The sequence below is a fragment of the Bombina bombina genome, chromosome 4, assembly GCF_027579735.1.
Source record: "Bombina bombina isolate aBomBom1 chromosome 4, aBomBom1.pri, whole genome shotgun sequence".
Taxonomy (NCBI): domain Eukaryota; kingdom Metazoa; phylum Chordata; class Amphibia; order Anura; family Bombinatoridae; genus Bombina; species Bombina bombina.
Window position 1 is genome coordinate 925,776,361 of NC_069502.1, and position 19,743 is coordinate 925,796,103.

At 35.9% G+C, this 19,743-nt stretch overlaps 1 protein-coding gene across 3 annotated transcripts in view; it reads left to right on the forward strand.

The window, feature by feature from the left end:
• CRIM1 (cysteine rich transmembrane BMP regulator 1) overlaps positions 1–17,648 on the forward strand; it is a 1,124,265-nt gene extending 1,106,617 nt beyond the window's left edge. For all 3 annotated transcript variants that reach the window (XM_053711878.1, XM_053711879.1, XM_053711880.1), the window contains 3 exons: positions 1,712–1,834; positions 2,453–2,640; positions 14,299–17,648. In XM_053711878.1, coding sequence (XP_053567853.1) covers positions 1,712–1,834; positions 2,453–2,640; positions 14,299–14,475 — 488 coding nt within the window. In that variant the 3' untranslated portion in view covers positions 14,476–17,648. The remainder of the gene's footprint in view (positions 1–1,711; positions 1,835–2,452; positions 2,641–14,298) is intronic.
• Positions 17,649–19,743: the final 2,095 nt, after the last annotated feature.

Consider the following 19,743-nt stretch of genomic DNA (forward strand, 5'->3'; position numbering starts at 1 on the left):
TTGGAAGGTTTTGTTTCTTTTTGCTTTTTCTTCTGCTCGGAGAGTTTCAGAACTCTCGGCCTTGCCTTATTTTTCATGCTGATAAGGCGGTTCTCCGTACTAAGATTGTTTTTCCTTCCCTATATCCTAATCCTTCTCATAAGGGACGTTTGTTGCACAACCTGGATGTTGTGCATGCTCTAAAAATTCTACCTACAGACGACTAAGGATTTTCGCCAGGCCTCTGTCCTGTTTGTTTGTTTCTCTGGAAAGCGTAAAGGTCAGAAGGCGAGTGCTACTTCGCTTTCTCTCTGGTTGAGAAGTATAATTCGCTTTGCTTATGAGACTGCTGGACAGCAGCCTCCTAAAAGAATTACGGCTCATCCCACGAGGGCTGTCTCCTCTTCTTGGGCTTTCAAAACTGAAGCTTCTGTGGAACAGATTTGCAAGGCTGCAACTTGGTCCTCTTTGCATACTTTCTCCAAATTTTTCAAATTTGATAGTTTTGCCTTGGCCGAGGCTTATTTTGGGAGAAAGGTTCTTCAAGCGGTGGTGCTTAGGTCTGCCTGTCTTGTTTTCCCTCCCTTTTTATTCCGTGTCCTCTAGCTTGGGTATTGGTTTCCACTAGTAACTGAGGACTTCGTGGACTCACCATATCTTAGGAAAGAAAACAAAATTTATGCTTACCTGATAAATTTATTTATTTCCGGATATGGTGAGTCCACGACCCCACCCTTTTATCAAGACAGTTATTATATCTAAACCTCAGGCACCTCTACACCTTGTGATTCCTTTTTTAATTTCCCTTCGGTCGAATAACTGGGGTTTGTGGGAAAGGGAGTGATACTTAACAGCTTTGCTGGGTGCTCTTTGCCTCCTCCTGCTGGCCAGGAGTGATATTCCCACTAGTAATCGAGGACATTGTGGACGTGGCTATTCGGAAATAAATAAATTTATCAGGTAAGCATACATGTTTTTTTTTTTTTTAAATTTAATTGTACACTTTGAGGCCTATTTATTAAAGGTCTGTCGGACCTGATCCGACAGTGCGGATCAGGTCCGACAGACCTCGCTGAATGCGGAGAGCAATACGCTCTCCATATTCAGCATTGCACCACCAGCTCACAAGAGCTGCTGGTGCAACGCCGCCCCCTGCAGATTCGCGGCCAATCGGCCACTAGCAGGGGGGTGCCAATCAACCTGATCGTACTCGATCGGGTTGAATTGCGGCGATGTCTGTCCGCCTCCTCAGAGCAGGCGAACAGGGTTATGGAGCAGCGGTCCTCTATGCTCGATAAATGGACCTCTATGCTCGAATCGTCAAAGCTTAATTTTAACTTTCATGTCCCTTTAACTGCTGGTTACATGAGACCCAAAACTTTTCCTTTATAATTCAGATAGAGCATGCAATTTTAAACTTTCCAATTTACTTTGTTCTCTTGGTATTCTTTGTTTAAAAAAAAAACAAACAGGAGCAGCAATGCGCTACTGGGAGCTAGCTTCTGATTGGTGGCTGCACATATATGCCGGTTGTTATTAACTCACCTGATATGTTCAGCTGCTCATTCAACAAAGGATACAAAAAGAATGAAGCAAATTGGATAATGTAACTACATTGTAAAATTGTTAAAATTGTATGCTCTATATGAAAAAAATGAATGAAATGTTTTGGGTTTCATGTCCCTTTAATGGCATATGATTACTTACTGTATGTATTCTGTACATTTTACAGAGATGTATATGCCAGAGCCAACAAACATCCCTATTGAAAAAACAAACCACAGAGGAAAGATTGATCTAGATCCTCCACACTGGCCAACTCCGAACGAGAACGACCTCCTCCATCTCCACAGAGGTAAGTGCATTTTGTATTACTACCAGCTAGGTAGGTAACATAATCATTTGTATACCTACATTTATATTCGGCATGCACTGGCATAACCAGATTGAAACTAGTGGTGACGTAAAGTGATTGTAAACTTTTACAAATTAAAGCCAAGCATCTAATTAATAATAATTAATAAGCACCCTGGATAGTGCTTGCTTATTGGTGGCTACATTTAGCTACCAATAAGCAATCGGAACCCAGGTTCTGAACCAAAAATGGGCTGGCTCCTAAGCTTTACATTCCTGCTTTTTAAATGAAGAAAGCAAGAGAACAAAGAAATTGATACTAGGAGTAAATTAGAAAGTTGATTAAAATTGCATTTTCTATCTGAATCAATATAAAAAAAAATGTAGGTTTAGTATCCCTTTAAACGGTTATGGCTCTCAAATTGTCATATTTCTATTTTCAGCCTATTTACTAATAATTTAGTGAATAGTCTACATAGAATAATATATGAATTGGAAAGATTACAGAAAGGGCATTTCGTTTGGAGTCAATATCAAGAACATCATTTCAGCTTCTCTTTAATGTCATTTATTGAGTTTTTAAAAAAAATAAAAAAATATTCACAATTATCTCTTACAGATTTGGGTCATCTTCAGGTTGACTACCGAGAAGGAGATAGACTGCGACCAAGTGAAGACAATTCTCTGCACTCTGTTGCTTGGGTGGCAATCCCTATAATGACAACATTGTTTATTATTATTGTCCTGTTTCTTATTAATCAAAAAAAGCAATGGATACCGGTACCCTGTTATCGAACTCCCACCAAGGTATGAATATGTATTTAGCATACCTCCCAACATTTGTGGCTAGGTATTAGGGACTCAGGATGTAGAGAGGGGCATCACCATTTTGTGGGCAGGACCATGTGCGGAGGGGCAGAGTTACGGGTGGATAGTGGGTGGGATCATGGAGCATTGCTGAATAGTTTGTGGGCGTGTCTGACTGGCATATGGGAAATTTCTGCAAATTGATACACATGACTGTTGGGGAACAGAGGGACAGTGCTCAGAATTAGGGACTGCCCCTCTCAAATAGGTAAGTAAGTAAAATAAAACCTTTTATTGCTAAGTAGAAAGACTAGCACGTTTATAGACAGTTTAGTCTCCTTTGTCACAGTATGGCCAATGTAGAATATAGGACATTAAAGTCTCTATACCTAAGTCTAGGTTACATACAAACTATACTGAAAACTAAAACATGTTTTCCTTTTCAAAGCACAAAAGACACCACTGACTCCAATTCTTTCCACTGCCTTCTAAATGCACATCCATGAATTTACTTCTGTGTGAGCTTTGGATAAACCCACAGAAATTCCGGAGAAAATACAGTAATCATTTTCTGTGAGAACGCACCAGGAGAAAGCACCAAAGACATTGTTGTCTTAGGCGCTTTCAAAAGGGAATTCAGAGAGTTTACATATAGGCTTAGTAAATAATAAAAAGCAGTCTATTGCAAAGGATCTTCATACAATATAAAAGCTTTTTGAGTATGTTTACCTGATCTGTCTTGTTAAAGGTGTTTATGATAAATATAAATGATATCTTATAATAATCAAGCAACAATTATGTAGCATGTTATGCGGACGCACTCTTTTTCTCTGAGGACTTCAAAGCCAACAAATATCAGAAGTAAATTATAAAAAAAACTGTTAAATAAATAATTAAATTGCATTGCAAAGCTTGCATATTATGCATAATTAAATATTTTATGTTTAAAAATATTTTGAGTTTAACGTTGCTTTAAAGGGACACTAGTCAAAATTAAACTTGCATAAATTGAAGTATGAAATTTGAAACAACTTACCAATTTACTTCTATTATCACTTGAACTTAGTGCTTTCTTGATATTCTTGGGTGAGTAATCTTGGTTGAGCTCAGGAGCGTGCACATGTCTTTAGTGTTTGCAACGTGGGGCTCCGTTACATATGCGGCTTTGCCCGCAAAAGCCGGCGACGCCGTTTTTTTGCGCGGGTTTGGTATCCTATATACAGCGCCGCATATAAATGCAGCACGTATATTTCACCCGTCGCCCGCAATTTTTACTCCCATAAGCTAACATGGGACCGGGTCGAAAATCGGTATCCAATATCCAGCACAAGGACTTACGTGTCGAAAATGGAGAAATCTTACTCCATTTTTACCTCGCCATAAAAGGCAGCTGTAGCAGGCCTTGCGCTGAGTATGGGAGCACCGTAACTCCCGAAAAAACCTGCAAAAATAAACTAGCACCTAACGCATGCGCAATGTCTATCTACCTGTCAACCGTAATCCCCCACCGCAATAACTAATAAAGTGTAGTAACCCCTATATCCGCCATCAAACCCACACCGCAAGTAATAACTACATTATTAACCCCTAAATCCACCAACCCCAACATCGCAAACTACCTATTAAAACTATTAACCCCTAACCTGTCATTAAACCACAACGCAATAAACCTATTAAAGTATTAACCCCTAAACCGCCAAAGCCCACAACGCAATAAACCTATTAAAGTATTAATCCCTAAACCGCCAAAGCCCACAACCCAATAAACCTAACCACTAACCTAACCCCCCCAACCTAACACCCCCTAAATGAACCCAAATTACCTAATTTACAAAATACTAAAGTTACTATTAAATTAAAAAAAAACTAACACTACTTTAAAAATACAAATAAACTAAGTATAAATTAAAGGGACAGTCTAATCAAAATTCTGGAGTAGACTGTCCCTTTAAGCTACAATTACAGAAAATAAAAAAATCTAAGATTACAGAAAATAATAAAGAAAATTACCAAATTTTACAAAAATTATACCTAATCCCTATGAAATTAAAAAAGCCCCCCCAAAATAAAAACACCCCCTAATCTAATAAACTACCAGTAGCCCTTAAAAAGGCTTTTTGAAGGGCATTGCCCTAAGATAATCAGCTCTTTTAAAAAAAATACACAACCCCCCCTAACAGTAAAACCCCCCCACCCACCAAACCCCCCCAAATAAAATAACCTAACACTAAAAACCCTAAACTACAGATTGCCCTGAAAAGGGCATTTGTTGGGCATTGTCCTTAAAAGGGCATTCAGCTCTTTTACTGCCCACCCTATCTAAATAAAATAAAAACCCCTTAAAAAACCCTAAGTCTAACCCCCAAGTGGTCCTCACCTGTCCTGAAGTCTGGTGGGGAAGGTCCTGTTCCAGGCAGTGAAGTCTTCTTCCAAGCGGCAACCTCTTCTTTCTTCTTCTAGGAACCAGCCAGCGCGGAGGGGAGGGCGGAGTTGAAGACCGATGACCGCGGAGCTGAAGACTGGCGACCCTGGAACTGAAGACTGGCGACCGCGGAGCCATGGAGCGTGGAGGATTCTCTTCATACGATCTCTGCCGTACAATGAATAGGAATTCAAGGTACGCAATTAAAAATGGCGTCCCTTGAATTCCTATTGGCTGATTTGAGCCTTCAAATTCAAATCAGCCAATAGGATGAGAGCTACTGAAATTCTATTGGCTGTTCAAATCAGCCAATAGGAAAAGAGCTACGGAAATTGTATTGGCTGATTTGAATTACATATACTGCGCTGAAGCCTGCGCCGTATATGTAATCGTTCCCATTATTTATAGTCATGTTATACATAGCTGCAAACACTGTTGCTATAGAGTGCTAAAGACTCGTGTTCGCTCATGAGCTCCTATCAACCTATCTCGCTTTTCTCTTCAACAAAAGATACCAAAAGAACAAAGGAAATTTGATTATAGAAGAAAATGTAAAAGTCGTTTAAAATCAGATGCTCTATCTGAATCATGAATATTTAATTTTGACTTTACTGTCCCTTTTTTAACACAAAATGCTTTGAATACTTCAGAATTTGCATAGGTTATTTTATGCACATTTTAGAGTTTGCAATTTGGCTTAATGTTAAGAAAAAAAGCACTTAGCTGACCAAATAAACGTAACCAAGGTTTCAGGAACTTTTAAAAAACAAAACAAAACTTATTTTAAAAAGACATGAAATGTTTTTAAAATTGGGCACATTTACGGAACCACCTTTGTGATATAACCAATTCTATTCTGTCAAGGTTAAACATTTTAAATCAGTTTTTCATTTTTTTTTTTTTTTACATTAATGGGACATTCCGGTAAAAATTTAAATGCACGTAGATGAATGACATCTTTAAATAGAAACATATTAACAATATACATGTATTGTCAAAAATGCTTCTTGTTGTCACTGTTTTAGTGTTAACTTTTTTCTCTGCACGTGCATGTGAAGCATAACTAGATATTCTCAGTGCACCAGAATTTTAAATACTGCAGCTGCTCAGAGTGCCAGTGTTTTTTTTTTTATCATGTCAGCAATTAACACCTTGAGTCATTACCAGATGGTACAACCACCTTAGGCTCTCTGAACAAGTGTTGTGTTTGAAATGCTGGTGCACGGTGCATACTTAAATACACTTTTGAAACAGCTGTAGCTTTTATTAGAAGCAGGTTTGCTAATACATGTATATTACAGAAATGCAGGATTTCAATTTTGTCTGGAATGTCCCTTTAATGACTTTCTCTATTTATATAGATAAAAACAACTTTTTATTGATTGTTGCAATTTTAAAATGTGTATTTTTGTTTCAGCAAACTTTTGCCGTATTACATATATTAGTCAAAACAAATTGTACAGCAGTTAGATGACATTTCCAGTTGATGTTGCTAAGCGAGTCTCTTAAATTGGGCCAGTTCAAACACACACACAAAAAAAAAGGAAACCTTGGTCATAAATAAACTTCAAACGGCTTAGCTTAAAATTCTTTTTCCCCCCCCATAAACTTGCAGTTTTATATAAGTTTGGAGAGTTATATTTTTCTCAGCTTTTTTAAAAGAGAAGCAGGTTAAAGTACTGGAGCAGAAAGCTTAATAGCGTGAATATTTGAATTTAGGCCTAAGGCAATATTGCTTCTCTCATTGCATGTCTGCTCACACAGTCACATTCAGTACATTCCAAAGAGGAACCAAAGATTTAGGTGTTTGCAGTTTTCCTATGAACTTAACTCCTTATATTCTGGACAAGCCTTCAGTGGATGGCATAAAATGTTTAACCATTGCAGTGTACTTTTATTATTTAAAGGGATATGAAACCCAGATATTTTCTTTTGTGATTAATACAGGGCAAAAAAATAGCAATTTACTTCTGTTTTCAAATCTGCTTCATTCCCATGGTATTCTTTGTTGAAGAGTTACCTAGGCAGGTGGCTGGAACACTATATGGCAGGAAACAGTGCTGCCATCTAGTGCTCTTGCAAAACTGCTGCTTTACAGTACTTAACCCCTTAATGACCACAGCACTTTTCCATTTTCTGTCCGTTTGGGACCAAGGCTATTTTTGCATTTTTGCGGTGTTTGTGTTTAGCTGTAATTTTCCTCTTACTCATTTACTGTACCCACACATATTATATACCGTTTTTCTCGCCATTAAATGGACTTTCTCAAGATATCATTATTTTCATCATATCTTATAATTTACTATAAAAAAATGATAAAATATGAGGAAAAAATGGAAAAAACACACTTTTTCTATTTTTGACCCCCAAAACCTGTTATACATCTACAACCACCAAAAAAAAAATATGCTAAATAGTTTCTAAATTTTCTCCAGAGTTTAGAAATACCCAATGTTTACATGTTCTTTGCTTTTTTTTGTAAGTTATAGGGCAATAAATACAAATAGCACTTTGCTATTTCCAAACCACTTTTTTTCAAAATTAGCGCTAGTTACATTGGGACACTGATATCTTTCAGGAATCACTGAATAGCCATTGACATGTATATATATATATTTTTTAGAAGACATCCCAAGTATTGATCTAGGCCTATTTTGGTATATTTCATGCCACCATTTCACCGCCAAATGAGATCAAATAAAAAAAAATGTTCACTTTTTCACAATTTTTTTTCACAAACTTTAGGTTTCTCACTGAAATTATTTGCAAACAACTTGTGCAATTGTGGCACAAATGGTTGTAAATGCTTCTCTGGGATCCCCTTTGTTCATAAATAGCAGACAAATATGGCTTTGGCCTTTTTTTTTTGGTAATTAGAAGGCCGCTAAATGCCACTGCGCACCACTCGTGTATTATGCCCAGCAGTGGAGGGGTTAATTAGGGAGCTTCTAGGGTTAATTTTAGCTTTAGTTTAGTGTAGTAGACAACCCCAAGAATCGATCTAGGCCCATCTTGGTATATTTCATGCCACCATTTCACCGCCAAATGCGATCAAATAAAATAAATCGTTCACTTTTTCACAATTTTAGGTTTCTCACTGAAATTATTTACAAACAGCCTGTGCAATTATGGCACAAATAGTTGTAAAAGCTTCTCTGGGATCCCCTTTGTTCAGAAATAGCAGACATATATGGCTTTGGCGTTGCTTTTTGGTAATTAGAAGGCCACGAAATGCCGCTGCGCATCACACGTGTATTATGTCTAGCAGTGAAGGGGTTAATTAGGTAGCTTGTAGGGAGCTTGCAGGTTTAATTTTAGCTTTAGTGTACAGATCAGCCTCCCACCTGACACATCAGACCCCCTGATCCCTCCCAAACAGTGCTCTTCCCTCCCCCACCCCACAATTGTCCCCGACATCTTAAGTACTGGCAGAAAGTCTGCCAGTACTAAAATAAAAGGTATTTTTTTAAAAATGTATATTTTTTTAGCATATTTACATATGCTGATGTGTAGGATTCCCCCCTTAGCCCCCAACCTCCCTGATCCCCCCCAAACAGCTCTCTAACCCTCCCCCTCTACCTTACTGGGAGCCATCTTGGGTACTGGCAGCTGTCTGCCAGTACCCATTTTGTGCAAAATAGTGCCTTTTTATTATTTTTTATTATTTTTTTCTGTAGTGTAGCTTCCCCCCCAAAGAACAACCCCCTCCACCTTTTCCCTTTTACTTTAACTTTTATTATTTATTGTTTGCCGTAGTGTAGCCGTTCCCACCCGCATCCACCCCGTGCACGTGCCCGCCCCACGTGCATGCACGCACGTCCGTGCGCGCCCCCCGGCGATCCCGCCCACAATCCTGCCCCCCCCGACGTCACATGGCCCATCGATGGCCGCCCACCCGCCTCCCACGTAAGCTCCCACCCACCAACGATACCGGCCATCGATGTCCGGTGCAGAGAGGGCCACAGAGTGGCTCTCTCTGCATCGGATGGCCAAGGGGGGTTATTTCAGGATGCCTCGATATCGAGGCATCACTGCAATAACCAGAAAGCGTCTGGAAGCGAGCAGGATCGCTTCCAGCTGCTTTCCAGACCAAGGATGTACGCCATACGTCCTCGGTCATTAACTGTATTTTTTTTGAGGACGTATGGCGTACGTCCTTAGTCTTTAAGGGGTTAAGACATGTGCACGCTCCTTAGCCTACCTGCTTTCGAACAAAAGATATCAATAGAATGAAGAAAAATTGATACTATAAGTACATTAATAGAAGTTCATGTCCTTTTTAGTCTTTTACTTACAAAATAAACTTTAGTATAACCAAAATGATGATGAGTCAACATGTTTTTATTTAACCCTGGAAAAAGTTCAACATAAGGGACAGTATACTAGAAAATAGTTTTTCCCTTAATGTGTTTTCAATAACTTTTTTTTTACCAGCTGCAGAGTATAAAATGTATGAGATTTGCTTTTTTAAGACTTATTTGTGTATATGAATGAATTAGCTGATTTTGTGTTTTGAAGCCACAACCTAATAAAATGGGTTGAGCTTGTAGGTATAATCAGATCTCATTACTTTTATCACATTGTGTACATATACATGCTTCCTTATCTTATATCTGTCCATAAACCAATCACCAATACTTGGAGAGAACAATGGAAAATTAACATTTTATTGCCTTATCTTCTATACCCCACTGGGAGTGTAATTTCTTCTACTGGCTGTGTTTACACAGCTTGGCCTTGAGGCCAAAAACCTCCAGGATAGGTGGGGATACCACAGGCTAAATAATCTATTTCAAATGCCATTATAAAAGTAATAGAAATACTTGTAAACAATTTAATACACTCCAGCAGGTGAAGTGGATCATTGGGAACAAATTAAAGGGGAGAAATGTTTTGAGTAAGCTGACAGCCGAGATTGCTGTTCCTGAAACTACAGACGTCTGCATATGGAAATAGAGCTTGATCATTGCTCTCTTTCCATATAAAGGCAAATGCCATATTGTTTCACACAGTGACTGTCCGTCTGATCAGATGCGGTCGGAGGAGGAACCAGCCCTCTGATCTGATGCAATGGGGGGTGGCAGGGAGGAACCAGCCCTCTGATCTGATGCGATGGGGGGTGGCAGGGAGGAACCAGCCCTCTGATCTACTGCGGTGGGAGGAGGGACCAGACCTCTGATCTGATGCTGTGGGAGGGACTATGTCCTCATATGATGCTTTGGAGAGAATGGGAGGGATCATGCCTTCATATGATGCCTGGGAGGGGGAGGGAAGGACCATTCCCTCTTACGATGCTTCAGAGGGAGGGACCACGCCCTCATATGATACTTGGGAGGGGCCATACCTTCATTTGATGCTTGGGAGGGACCATGCCCTCATTTGATGCTTGGCAGGGAGAGACCATACCCTCATATGATCCTTTGGAGGGACCGATGCCCTCATATGATGCTTGGGTGGGAGAGAGGTGGAGGGACCGGCCCTCACAGTGATGCTTGGATGGGAGGAAGCAAGTGGGATTGCCCCTCACACTGATGTTTAGATGGGATGGAGGGACTCTCAATACATTGATGCTTGGTTGGAAAGGACCCTCAGTACAGGAAAGATGTTTGGGTGGGAGGGATGCGGAGGGACCCTACATAAATTAAAAATGTTTGGGTGGGGGCCCTACCTACAGTTCCAGCTGTTATGTCATTCCAAATGGGCCCTGCACCGTTTGCCATAATGTGTCTAAAAATCCTCTTTCAGAAGTGTAGTGTGCAGGTGCAATTAGCAGCCTTCTGTTTACTGAAAGCCATGGTATACCCATAAATGTCTGCTAATACTAAAGTCGGGATCCTAGAGAAGCTTTTCCAAGCATTTGTCTTAAGACTGCACAAGGTATATATTTAAATAATTTCTGTGAGAACCCCAAAGTTTGTGAAAAAGTTAATTATTTTTTATATGATTGTATTTTGAATATATCTGACTGCAAACTGGTCACATGAAATATAACAAAATGGGCCTAGATCAATACGTTTGGTTGTCTACTTTGAGAATTTGGGCAGTTCAGCTACACTAAATGAGAATTACCCGATTGCATCATTTTAGAACAAGTATACATAGCTGCGGATAAAAACTTTAAAATGATCAAAAATAATGCAAAATATATACACGTGGTCTTAGCTGAATCAGGGGATGCCAAAGAACACATTTTGAGATATTTTTTTTTCTACAGTTAGAAATTTACAGGTTTTTGGGGCATGTGATAATTACTTTTTATATGCTTTTTACGTTTTTGGGGTACATTTACAATAATTTCTTAATTATGTGAATTAATTGCCACTTGAAACTGTTATCCACAGAAAGCTCTTTTTATGCAAAAATAAATCAATTATATATATATATATATATATATATATATATATATATATTTATTATATTTTATATATATATATATATAAATAAAAAAAAACAAAGAGCCAGATTATGAGTGGAGCGCAAGGGGATTATCGCGTGTGTTTGCTCTTGTGAGATTTACCGCTAGTATTATGAGTTCAAGGTAAACACGATCGATTGAGCGTACTCGCGATTTACGCTAGAATGATACTGCGTCCTTATAGCACTCGTTAACTGTTTCACGAAACAACAAAGTTGCACAAAACTCGGCAAAAATACATTACAAAGTATAGTTACACTCATAATAACACCATCTAATAAAATGATTAAAAAATTGCACACAAAAGTTATAAGGGCTCAAAGATATGAGATCTCAGGTATTGAGAGGAAAAAAGGCAAAGGTCTTTAATATAGAGATACATGCATACACATGTCTAAAGATGAATATATATATATAAATATATATATATATATATGTGTGTACATATGTATTTATATGTGTGTACATATGTGTTTATATGTGTGTACATATGTATTTATATGTGAATATATGTATTTACAGACATATAAACACATAAATACATATGTACAGACAAAATATATACCGTATATGTGCATTGGATCCCTTTGTAGTTAAGTACAAGAAAACATGAAAAAACAATGCAATATAAATTTTTAATAAATGTTTTAACTATGTATTTTCTATAGGGGAAGAGGTTATTGCGCACGCAATATTCTAAGTTCGGCTTTTTGCACTTGTCGGGTTAGCGTGTAAGCGAAAATAGTTTACGTTAAACTCATCATACGAGCGCAACACGATGCACGCTAAAAGCTTACTTCTAGAGCAGTTAGCGCTCAAGCAGAATCGTTAAATAACGCTCCACTTGTAATCTGGCCCCAAATGCTTTATCAGAATCGTAAAAGAAACATTTTGAGTTTCCTATCCCTTTACTGTTTAACCCCTCAATGACCGTCACTGGTCTTTGAATGGGGATTGCTTTTTTGATAGCTATTCCAGAATACCTGCAGCAGAAAGGGAGGTCATAATAGCATGGTCCTGCTGCTCGCGAGACCCACACTTAAAGACCACACTTAAAAAACCCTTAACGACCAGCGACATACAGGGTACATTGTGGTCCTTAAGGGGTTAAATCCATCTTTTTATTATATATATATATATATATATATATATATATATATGCATGTTTATTTTAGTAATTAAACAATGCATTCCAAAGGGTTTACAAAATAAATATTTTAAAATCATTTAACGCTTATTTTGTTAGCACAAGTCACAAAGTTTTGCAAATCACTTCAGGGATACACCTCATGAAAAGCCTGGGGCAATTCATGTTCCTGGTCTCTCTTGCTGAGGCTAATTAAGGACAGATGTAAATGTGTTTGTGCTGTGATCCAAGCAATCAATGTAGAATGTTGCAGAGTCAGGTACATTTCACAATACTCACTATCATTCCAGCCTTGAGAATTAAACAGGTACAATTTTCTTAGGTATTTTACAGCAAAAGCATGCAAAATAAATAATGAATGTATATTGCACTTGGTTGTTTTTTTACCTTAAAGGTACATGCTACCCAGATGCTAATTGACTTGAAAGTGATGCAGCATATTTGTAAAAAAAATGACTATAAAATCATTGTCACATAACCATCTCTATGTATAAAAAAAAGACAATATTTTACCTAAATATGTCTTCAACTTCCCAGAATAAGTGCTCTTCAGCTATCCCTTAGCTACTCTTTTTTTCTTTTCTTTTTACTGTCATCTGAAAGGTGCAAAAAAACAGACAGCATGATCAGTTCTAAGTTTGCAGTTTGTTTCAAAATGTAATTTGTGATATTTCATTAACATTTTGCAAGATTTCAAAGTAAACTTCCTTAAACTGAGAAGAAAAATAAAGTGTGCACATTCCATATGCATTGGCAAGACCCAGTACACCCTGATTGGTTAGTGAAAGTCCTTTTATAGTTGGATTTGGCTACTGAGGAAACCTTGAGGTAAAATGTCTATTTTTTACAAAGCAATGATCATGTGATACTTTCTAGTCAGCTTTTTACAGCTATGATGCATCACTTTCAAGTTATTCAGTGTTTGGGTAACGTCACTTTAATAAAACATTTTATAATTAATCACATTTTGATTTATATGTAAATGAAAAAGATTGGTATTAATCTTTATAAATATAAATATTTTTTGGCAATTAAAATTAGCATGTTGTTGACTGCTATTGGTCACAATTAACAACAACAAAGTGGTGTAGAATCTGTTGGCGCAAATAAATGATAACAATAACAATAATAATAATAATATTACAAGGTTATATTATTTTAAATAATTTTGTTGTACTCCGACCCCCCCCCACCATCCCAACAAAAAAAAATAATAATAGTTGGTACAATATACAACTCATTTCCTTTTCATGCTATTTTATGAATGCAGCTTTTTTGGTTGTTGATTGAGGATTCATTTGTTCTTGGCATTTACTCTAAATATCAGCTATTGTTTGTTATGTTGGTAGTCGGTAATGTGATTTCAGAGAATTAAATCTACATTTTTTATAGATGAGATACAGAACATGAAATCCCCTAAAAATGTCTTCATCTGTCATCAGTTGATTCATTCATATATCACTACAAATGTCACATGAGAACAACGCTTGATAAGTGATCAAATAATCTTAGCTGTCTTTTCTAATTTAAATTATTCTTTCTAAAATAATCATTATAAAAATGTTATACAATGTTTTAATGTGTATTTTACATTTCTTACTTTACCAAAAATAATAAATATATATAGATTTAAAGCTAACTTTTTTCTGTCTTCCATCTTTGTTTTTCCAACAGCCAACTTGCCTGAACAATCAGCTGGTGTATGTAGACTGCAAGAAAGGAACCATGGTTCAAGTAGACAGCTCCCAGAGGATGCTAAGAATGGCTGACCCAGACTCTAGATATAGCGGATTTTACAGTATGCAAAAACAGAACAACCTTCAGGCAGATAATTTCTATCAAACTGTGTGAGGAGTTCCCAGAAGACATCGTTAAACAAGGATTTCCCATTTAATGGAAGAAAAAGACAAGACAAGATGGTGAACAGAGACTAAATCTGCTTTTTAAACAAAATAGAATGTGCACTTGCTTTTTTGGATTGTATTGGATTTGTGACATGTACAGCCGATACCTTACTGAGACGAACTCTATCTCTTGCATTGTGCCAAAACAAACATTCCCACTTTCCCTTTGTAACAACTGACCAAGTGTGTTTGTTTTTCTTTTTTTTTTCTTTTTTCTTTTTTTTTCTTTCAGAACCAAAGTTTGGAGAACCGGCTGATGTGTGTCTGCTTGTAAAATAGCTATAGAGATTTTTTTTCAGTTGGCAGGGATGGGTGATGGGGGAATCGACAATGGAGAGGTCACAAATAATTAATGGACAGGTTTGGGAGCGCAAAAAAAAAAAAATGCTACGTAGAATATAAAAGAGAAGTTGGTCAAGTTGACTCAATCATAGGTGAAAAAATAAACGCCCCAACATAAGACATTGGCCTTTCCTGCATCAAAAATCCTAAATAAATTGAGATACATATTAAAAAGAAATTGCTAAAACAAAGGGAAATTGTTTTTACAGATAATTCCATAACAAAGAGACTGCAGTTGGAAAAATAGCAGCACTGATGCTACAAATTGCTTGTTCCTTACCGTGCTGTTGGTCTCCTTATTTGTACAATGCAGATTATACCATTATTAACAAACAACGGCAGAAGTTTGCTATAGATGAAAGTAGAGATTACAGTTGTGTAATAATATACAATGTGCTGCTTTTTTTTTCTTTCTCACTTGGACGTTTTTTTAGCTTCTTTTCAAAGCTGGTTGACCTGTCCATTTTGGCTTAACACAAAAATACAGAGGGCTTGGTAGTTTTTTTTCCCATATATATAAATACATATCTATATCTGAGCACTGGATTTTTATTTGTTCCTGAGAGCAGTATTTCAAGTAAAAAAACAAAGGTATTTTCATCATATGCTGTTCAACAGGTTTAATGGGGGTGTTGTTTTCTTTTATTCAATTTATTTTTTTGTGCGTATTTGTGTGATCTTGTCACAACATTTTTTTTTTGTAAGGCAGAGAATGAACGATAGTGTCCCTTTGCTTCAATAATGGCCAGCAAATTGCAAAGCATTGATTGTCTGGTCTTATATAGCAATTAGTCAGCTTAGCTTGATGGAAATAGTTCATATTGTGATTGTTTTCATTTTTATGTCACCTGATTCTCATGCTCCAGTGATTACACATTATAATCTGGGCTTTCATAGCGGAATTGGGTTTATGATCATTTTTAGACTTGTTGATGTATTCAAATATGCTTTATGATTACATCAAAGAAAAAGTAAGAATGGAAAACACTTTTTTTTAACATTTATTATTTTTTTTTCTGATTATCAATCTTTTGGTTTCTTTACAGGTTGCGCAAGTTAGGAAAAACAGATACCCGATTAGGGTTCCGCTTAATTTTGTAGTATTCAAGCACCTTTTTTTTTCAAAGCTGAGTTATAAATAAAAAAATTAAAAAAACAATAAAAGAAACTCAACAAAATAATAAAAAGTAAAAAAAAAAAAAAAAAAGAGGAGATTATGCTTCTTGGAACATTAGCATTATAGGAATATTTATGTAAATGTATATTATGCTGAAACAATGACAAAAAGTATTTGTGTGTGAGTGTCTAAATAAATATATATAAATATATTTGTGTGCATATATATATATATATATATATATATACATACATACAGGGTCAGGCAGAAGTAACAACCGTTTTTCATGAACTTGTAATCTATATCAAAATCGGAAGTAACGCCCCTTTTTCATGAGCTTGTAATCTATATCAAAATCAGAAGTAACGCACCTTTTTCATGAACTTGTAATCTATATCAAATCAGAAGTAACGCCCCTTTTTCATGAGCTTGTAATCTATATCAAATCAGAAGTAACGCCCCTTTTTCATGAGCTTGTAATCTATATCAAAATCAGAAGTAACGCCCCTTTTTCATGATCTTGTAATCTATATCAAAATCAGAAGTAACTCCCCTTTTTCATGAGCTTGTAATCTATATCAAATCAGAAGTAACGCCCCTTTTTCATGAGCTTGTAATCTATATCAAATCAGAAGTAACGCCCCTTTTTCATGAGTTTGTTATCTATATTAAATATTTTATTACAGAGTTTTTACAGAAAAAAAAAGAAATAAACATATTATTATGTAACATAATACAACCGCACTCTTAAGGGCATTACTTCTGCCTGACCCTGTATATACTGAATATGTATGTATATATATATATATATACATACATACATATATGTGTGTGTACATACATATATATATATGCATATATATATATATATAAATATACACACACACACACACGTTTTCTATGTCTTTTTTTCATGTTGAATGTATTTTTATCCAAGAAAGAGAAATTTACTCAGAATGGATACATAAACCAGCAGCATTCCATATCAATGCTTACCAGTTTGAAGAAGGAAACAGGCATTTTCATTTTCTGCCTACAATTTAACTTTCATTAATTTTATCATGCGTGCATGTGTTTGTGTTGTTACTGGTCTGCATTTGTGCGTGTGTGAATTTGTATGCACGTGTGTGTGTGTTTTCAAATAAATACCCTAATGACTTCAGCAATAAGCAAAACTCCTGCTACTTGCTATTTTGAGTATGGGGAGAACTTTATTTATTTTTTATTTTATTTTTTTTAAATAGGTTTTGGTTGTCTTGTTTCAAAAGGGGACATTAAATGCAAATCCCAATCGAAAGCAACATATTTCAAGGGTGTTGACCGTGTATTGTAGTAAGGTTGCAGATAATTAAATTGCTATGTATTAATAGCCTCCACCTTTTACTGGGTGAAAGGATCTAGGCATAAAACGCTCAGAAAATGTTTAACATGCTTCTTTGCTTTTTTATTAAAACAGATTAACCAAGTAAAGGCAAATTACTCTCAGTATTTTTAGTGGATGCATTTTTAATACCAACATTTTGAACAAAATCACCTATGAGCACAGTTATTTCAATTGTGATTTATTTAAGGTTTTTCTATGCTTTTGAGGCTTTCACTCAAGAGCACACCATATATCAATTGTACCCTGCAACTATGAATTAAATGACTTGAAGAAAGTATTTCAGCATGGCTGGTTATTTTACCTGTAGGTGTTGCAGTAATGCGCTAAATCAAGGTATATTAATTATGATGTGACTTAAAGGCATTCTCCTAAAATGGATGAACAAAATTGCACCTCAGCTGCAAATAATTAAAATAAAACACAAATTCATGTCCCTTGTTTGTTATAAAATGGAGCTCACAAATCCTATAAATTATGTCTTACTTGCTGGGATATTTAAAAAAAAAATACATTTTCTTCTGCTAAAAAGAAGTAAACAAAATCTAAAAAGATGTAAACAAAAATGGTAGCATTTGGCACTGAACCCAACATTTTTCTTTCATTAATCAGATAGAGCATGCAATTTTAAGTAACTGTCTAATTTACTCCTATTTTTCTTCGTTCTCTTGCTATCTTTATTTGAAAAGCAAGAATGTAAGTTTAGAAGCCAGCCCATTTTTGGTTCACAACCTGGGTTGTCCTTGCAATAAACAAGTGCTGTCCATGGTCTGAACCAAAAATTGTCTGGCTCCTTAGCTTAGATGCCTTCTTTTTCAAATAAAGATAGCAAGAGAATGAAGAAAAACTGATAATAGGAGTAAGTTAGAAAGTTGCTTAAAATTGCATGCTTTACCTGACTCATGAAAGAAAAAAATTGGGTTTAGTGTCCCTTTAGCAAAAAAAATAAATAGTAGGAAGTTACAGTATACAGAATAGTTTACTAGTAAGTTAAAAAGAAAGGGTTCTTAAATTGTAAAAATTCTATCATGAATTAAAAAGTTTCTTGTTTAGAGAAAAGTTTAAGGTACCATATTTGTCCTTTAAAAAGTCTGTTGTGTGATATATCATGTCTGGTGTTTTCAATAAATTACCAGTTCTTCAAGAGTTCCCATTAAAGACTATTTTCCAATCCATTAGAAGGCCTTTACAAAAACACTGGGGGCCTGCTAGGGTGATTTTTCTGCTTTCCTTTTTTTAAGCCATTCCTATTTAAATAGCAGCCATTTCAATTAGGAAAAACCAATAGCCAGATTACAAGTAGAGCCCTAATTAATGCTCCCGCTTGAGCATTAACTATGCTATAAATAAGCTTTTTGCACTCATCGGGTTGTGCTCGTATTATGAGTTGAAAGTAAACTGTTTTCACTCTCATGCTTACCTGACAAGCTCAAAAAGGCAAACTTATTATAACGTATTCCCCCATAGAAGTCAAAATGGAGCAAAAAAAGTGGGGGGAAACCTAACACCCTGCAAACACGATCACATATTCTCTGATAGCCCGAAATGAAAATATGAATATTTCACATTCTAATGCTCTTCACATAAAATATATATTTTATTTATTCATACATATACATTTCTACATACAGTATATCTGATGGTATTTTGGTACAATTTATATCTATACATATATATATATATATAATATATCGGTATAGATATATACATATATATATAGGAATATCTATTTAAAAATACTTAGAAAATATTCCCCTATGTGAAGAGCATTGGAATGTGAAATATTTACAGTACAAACACAGTTAAACACTATTAAATATGAATGTCTAAATGTGTGTACATATGTATGTAGGTGTTTATATGTCTGTAAATACATATATACACGTATAAATACATATGTACGCATATATAGACATATGTATACATTATATATATATATATACAGTATATATAAATATACATACACACATATACATGTTTAGAGATGTATGTGTAATATCAGTGATAAGGCCGATGAGCGCAAACACCTACGGTAAACTCATTACCACTTGTGAGCCAACGTATGTGTTCCACTCGTAATCTAGCCCAAAATCTTTAAGAAACAAGTGTTTCAGAATTTTGGACTTTTTCCACAGCGGAAGCAATATATACATGGTCAATGTGACCATAAACATGGCAGCTAATTGATTTAATTCAACAACCATTAATAGCAATTCAATCCATATAATCTTAGAAATTTTACTATCATTTTTTTATGTCCAAAGGTTTATTTGCAGTCATAAATATACCTACCTATGAAAGTATATAAGTTGCATATTAGTTTCATAGTAATTTGCGCTATATTTTTAGCATTTTGTAAAGCCAGGAATATTCAT